Source organism: Catharus ustulatus, chromosome 4 (assembly GCF_009819885.2).
Source record: "Catharus ustulatus isolate bCatUst1 chromosome 4, bCatUst1.pri.v2, whole genome shotgun sequence".
In the NCBI taxonomy this organism is placed as follows: domain Eukaryota; kingdom Metazoa; phylum Chordata; class Aves; order Passeriformes; family Turdidae; genus Catharus; species Catharus ustulatus.
The window spans coordinates 42728564-42734563 of record NC_046224.1 but is presented as its reverse complement, the minus strand read 5'-3'; the positions used below and the strand labels follow the sequence as shown (position 1 = coordinate 42734563).

The 6000-nt window shown below is 34.0% G+C and overlaps 1 protein-coding gene across 1 annotated transcript in view; it reads right to left on the bottom strand.

Moving 5' to 3' along the window:
- Positions 1-427: 427 nt before the first annotated feature.
- CEP290 (centrosomal protein 290) overlaps positions 428-6000 on the bottom strand; it is a 38460-nt gene continuing 32887 nt past the window's right edge. The window contains exons 41-45 of the mRNA XM_033057667.2: positions 5876-5992; positions 4347-4492; positions 3343-3498; positions 2625-2748; positions 428-2084 (exon numbers count right to left, since the gene is read on the bottom strand). Coding sequence (XP_032913558.1) covers positions 1425-2084; positions 2625-2748; positions 3343-3498; positions 4347-4492; positions 5876-5992 — 1203 coding nt within the window. The 3' untranslated portion in view covers positions 428-1424. The remainder of the gene's footprint in view (positions 2085-2624; positions 2749-3342; positions 3499-4346; positions 4493-5875; positions 5993-6000) is intronic.

The following is a 6000-nucleotide window of genomic DNA, read 5'->3' as shown; positions in this document are numbered from 1 at the left end:
TCTACTTGGTTCTACAAGCAAAACCAAAAAAATGTAGTAATCAACTTAGATCTCAAATCGAGGTGAAAAAAATTACAGTGATTTTACTTTGAAAAATTTAAAAGAAAGCACTTTCCCATCTCAATGACATTTTCCATTATTTCTACCAGCTATTCAACCTTCTCATCTTCTGTAAAAACATGGAAAATTTACAGTATGTACAGGAAAAATATCCATTTCTTTTTAAGCAATTCCCTGACCTGTGTGAGGGACTAAAGTAAGATGATGTTACCTTTAGTCTTGGCAAATCTTTATTGGCCTGCTCTAGCTGGAATCTAAGCTCAATGTTTTCAGATGACAGTCGTAAATTTTCCTTCAAAACTTCTTGTTCTCTTCGATACTGATCATTTGATCCTGTTCCTGATGTCTTGAGAAGAGAGGGGAAAAAATTATTATAAGTGGTAATATACTAATTCAATATGACTTTCAGTTGTAGCTGATTAAGAGCAATAGAGAATTAGGATTTCTCACAGATTACCAGTTTTGATCTAATCTGCTTTGATTTTAACACCTTCTCTTACATTTCTTAAACTTGCTTAACATTTAAGGGAAGTTTGCAAATCGGTATAAACGAGTAAAAATTTTGTCAAACCAAAATTACTTCTCAAACTATTCTGTAGAAGTAAACCTCAAAGACTAAAAGCTACTGGATGAGATAAGCTGTGACACTGTCACATAAACTTATGTGACACATAAGCTGTGACACCTGGGAACAACATCTAATTTTAAGGGCATACTCTGATAGTTTTCTAAGTAGCACATATGTCATAAGAAATTTCAATGATGTCAAATGGATCAGAGAGCAAGCCAGGAGCAGTAGTATGTAACTCTCATTTAATCTGTTAGTTCCCAAAATCATAAGTCTTTATTCTTGGCGGACAGTGATTTCAACTGCACACTTTATCATGCCAATTGAAATCACAGTGATACAGTTAATTATTATGTTTGACTAGTAAAGAGTAAAACCTTTTAATAATTTAATAATCAGTGTTTTTTACTTATGTAATTTGGGAATTAACTGTATGATTCGTTACTTTATCACTAATTAGAGGAATCAAGCATTTGCTTCATTAAAGCATGTATTTTTTTTTAGTGTAAATAATAACATATCATAAGTCTCTTAAAGAACAAAAGACAGCAATTAGCTCCATGTGTCTTTGGGGTTATTTGTAAACTCTCTGGATCAAAATTTTAGAATTGACAGTAGCTTACTATGAGCTGAGATGCATGTGTATCATGAAAATATAATGTCTGCTTTATAGACCACTTGTTAGTTACTTCATATCCCTGCAGACCATACATAGGAAAGCACTGCTTTATCAAGATCAAACTATTCTATTTCTACAACATTTGTAACGAAGAAATGCTAGAGGGCCACTACAGTATCAAACCTCGGGCATTTCATAAAATTCTGGGGTTGTTTCAACCCCTTCTGTACAGCTTCTGTCATCTTCCTGCTTATTCTCTGCAGTGTGTTGACTCATTTCAGTATTCTTATTTATTTTCTCTGCTTCACAGTCATTAGCTTGTTTAGGGGGTTCCCCTGAATCAGACTGATTGCAGCTCATTTTGTCAGTATCAGGCTCTTCTACACATTCTCCTTCATCCACATTTGATTGCTTGAAGATTTCTTGCTTATTCTCTTCTTCTTCACATTTCTCATTAACTTTTCCATTTTCAGGTTGTGTGAAATTTTCTTCTTTTTCACCACAGTTCTCTTTACCAGCCTCAGTTATAATTTTGTTGTTCAGTCCTTCCCTAGAATTATCTGTGTCCTTGTATTTCTCACTATCTTCAGGGTGCTGTTCAGGAGACACTTCTCTGCTTACATCTGCAGCAGCCTCCTCCTGGCCTTCATTATGCATGATGCATGTTTGCATTTCTGTGTCCTCATCTACTTCACTGCCATCAGTAACTCTATTATTAGTCTGATGTGTGATTTCATCCCTATTTGAAATAGATTTCATGTGAAGGAAATTCAGATACTTTTTTTTACTGACAGTGATAGGAACAGACTTGGTCAGTTCAGTTTGGTCAGATGTACTCTGAGTCAAGTTGAAGACAGAGTGAAGCATGAAAGAAAAGCAGAACACAGTAAAAGAAAACAGGAAATAAAGGAAACTAGAATGTATTAAGTCTATTCTTGAAATATTAAGAAAACTTAATAATGCAAAATTTGCAATATAACTAACCTTGTAAAAATCAAAGTGCAACAAAAACACCTAATGTAACTGAAATGAAGCTCAGTATTTCTGCAAACTCTGTGCCTCTTAAATTATTAATCAATATATAAAAGTAGTCTCTCAGTTGCAGACTCATATTCAAAAATATATTTTCCTTATTTCACCACATATGCTAGCATGCTTGATATTCCAGCTTTTACCTTTAGGACACAGAAACTTCAAGTTTTGGGGACTTTGAGGTTTTTTGTGTTTGGTTGTTGGAGTTTTTTAAAACCACTAAAAGCTGAGTATTTAATATGCTGTTGTAGAATAAAACCAGCTAAGTGACAGAGAATACCAAATAGAAAACAAATACTTTTCATAAGCAGTATTCCAGGTAATATCGTTACATTATTAACTTACCAAGGGTCTCAAAAACGTCTCTCTTGAACGTTGTCTCTGTAATGCATGAAGCTTTTCCTGGAGGTATTGATTTTTGAAGTGCAAATCTTCTACAACAGAGTCTCGTGGGATTGCCTGCAGTGTTCTGTATCAAAAAATGAATTAAGCCAAAACAAGCGGCTATTAATGCAGAAAAACATTCCTTAAAGTAAAAGCACTGTGAAATTCTGTATTTCTACACTAGATTTTCCCACTGTTTCTAAGCTAGTTCTTCTAAATCAAGTTGGCCATATTTCAATTAATCCCAATGAATGGAAGATATTTGCTTTGGCAAAAGGAATCCACTCTTTTCAGATGTGTACAGTTTCTATTAGTCAGATACATTATCCACTGTGATAGTGGATACACTGGTTAAGAATACAATTCCTAACTGCATTTAGCAGTTTCAGTAACTTTCACCAACTCTAAACTGTAGTTAAAACTTTGCACAATAGGAACCATATGTTTTTCAAATTATTTAGCTTTTTAGAATAATGAACCAATGCTGCATATTCTCTGAACATGCACAACTGTTCCCAAATACTTTTACGTTTACTCATCACAGACTCTAAGAAGAAAATTCCTGTTTCTTTTTTCCCTTCTTGAATTATAGTTTGCCTATTAGGGACCATCTCATTCTACATATTTGTTTACAAATTTAGATTTCTCACTATTTATATTCTTTCAAAAAGTCCCTCACCTCATGTGTGCAACTTCATTTTCTAACTCTAGATTCCGTTTTCTCAGCTCTTCCACTTCTTTTTCAGTTTCTGTGGCTCTTACCCCAACAACACGGTCAACAGTGATACCAGTAGTTTTCAGTTTCTTCTGTAGAGCAATTTTCTCTTTTTCAGTCCTGCAAAATCCAGTAAATTTACATTTTAAAGCTTATTTTCTACCTTGCTTTCTTGAGGAGAAAATATTTTCTGTCTTAAAGAATCCACATTTGCATTTTATCTGCTCACTGAACCACATCCCCTTTTCCATTTAATAAGGTTACTGTACAGACAGTAAAGCCTTACCAAAATTGCAACTCAAAGCCCAAAAACCCTGTGAACATTAAGTCAGTATCACGCACGTCATAAACCACTTGTTGGTCTTACTTGTGTTCCAGGTGAAATTCAGACAAGGTTTGCTAAGAATAAAAGCCATTTTGAAGCAGTTTCAAATCACAATTTAGTAACAGCTACCATCACCATCACATCTTTTATCAGTAAAATCTTGCCATTACTTCACTGAAGTAAACATAACATCTGCAGAGGATATGGACATATGGTTGTTTTCTGAAAAGGCTTCCAACTCATAATACTAGAACTGTCATTACTGCAAGTAACATTACAAGTACCCAGTCCTAGCAACCTGATTAAATATTACCACTGTGAGAAACAGCCTGTCTTCACAAAGCTGTTATTTGGTTTACGAGAATAACAGAATGCTAAACCGGGAGGCATAATAATGGACTAAAATTAATTTTATCTCGAGACACTTTCTTTTAATAAAGGTAGTTGGCTTCCACAAGGGAAAGGATACTAGAGAAGTTAGTAGCCCACTGCTTGAATATTAACTAATCCTTTTAGTCTCAACAGCAATGTCAAAATCTTTTCATCAATCTTATAACAAACTGCAATAATTCCTATATGTCACAGATATCTGGATTTCCCTTTTGTCATCATTTTGTAGCTGAATCAATAAAAACCAACTCACTTTGTATAAATTTCCTTCAATGTATTCAATTGTTTGGCCAAAGCATCTCCTTCTTTTTCCTTTTCCCTTAGTTTGTTCCGCAATCCTTCCATTTTGATTTGCCATTTTTTGCCTTCATCCCATCTAATTATTTCCTCCTTGGAGGTCTGTGAAGAACATAAATAGATTATGTATTTCCCTTTGATTTCTTCTTTTAGTGCAAAACAAGCAAATACATTAGAAAACTAAGAATGATATATTCTTCATTTATCAATTTAAAACAGGAAGCCATAGCAGGCATATATTATTTTCCATAGCTAAGTAGTAGGTTCAGCTGTATACAATGCTGTGATTGGTGGATAAAGCTAATGCAGTTGATTGCTCCTACCAAATTCTTCCTTAGCTTTTAATATTCATTTTACAATAAAAGGAGTGAAGCGTTTTATGAAATTAGAAGTGCTAGTGCAATGCGTCCTTTTACTTCAAATTACACATTACATTTACGACAAAGTTGGTTTTTCATATGGCAATTTACAACAGATCTGTCTTCTGCAACTCACCAGGGGCTTGCATACTGCACAGCTTCTTTTCCTATGAGAAATGGAATCTCTACTTAGAGTTAATAACTCAGTAACTATAAATTATACATTGTTTAAAACCTATACATATAGGATCACAAATGGCTACTGAAAAATCACAGTCAATATTCCTGAAATTTTTGGTTTAGTTTGGGGTTTTCTTTGTTCATTTTTAGTCGGAATTTTTCCTTCTCTGGTTATTCCCTGTACTTAATTTTCTGTTTTTGTTCTAAACAGTTACTTCTATGAAGTGATGGAATGAAAGGAAAATCTTGGAAAACAGGAAAAATGCGTGCCAAGTGTGAAAAAAATACCTCTACAAACAAAGCAACAGGCATTTAAAACATTTCAAATTAACTGAAAGCACAGGTGCAGTCCTAGAATAATACTTACTATCATATATAAATAGTCTGACTCTCATTACACAAGTATGCCCTAATATTCCAGTATACTTTATAATTAATATGAGAAGCCACTAGTTAGTTACTGACACAGTAACAAGCAAGAAATCAGCAAAAAACTTATAAATTAACACAACTCTAATCACACTCAGAACTTCTTGTATGTGGAGATCACAATTGTCAAGAACAATCATTTATAGAGACATAATCCCTTTTAAGATTCACTCTTACGCTCTTCAGTATTTTGTGCTTTTACTATTGCATTGATTTCACAAAAGCACATTTGGTAGAACTTACATAATCAATTTCACCACTACCTAAAAAATCTTCACGTTCTAAGATTTTGTAGAATAAAGCATCAGTTGGAAAAAGGCAGGAAAATATTAAGATCCAGTATTAAGTAACAAGAGCAGTAACAAAGAACATGAGAAACATGAGAAGTTGCAGCCATGAAACTGCTTTTTTTCTGATCAGGTTTGGCTGGTAAGGTTTAGAAGGAATAGGGAGAGGTGAATGACCTTGGCCTCAGCCTGATGAGCTCTTTCAAAGCCATGATATAAATATTACAAACCTTGTCTTCTCTTAGGCCCCTTTTTTCTGTTTCTTCACACTTTTTCTCAAGTTCACTTTCCAACTTTTTAATTTTTTTCTGAAGCACGTCTATCAGATTTTGTTCATCAGCTTTGCTCTGAAAAA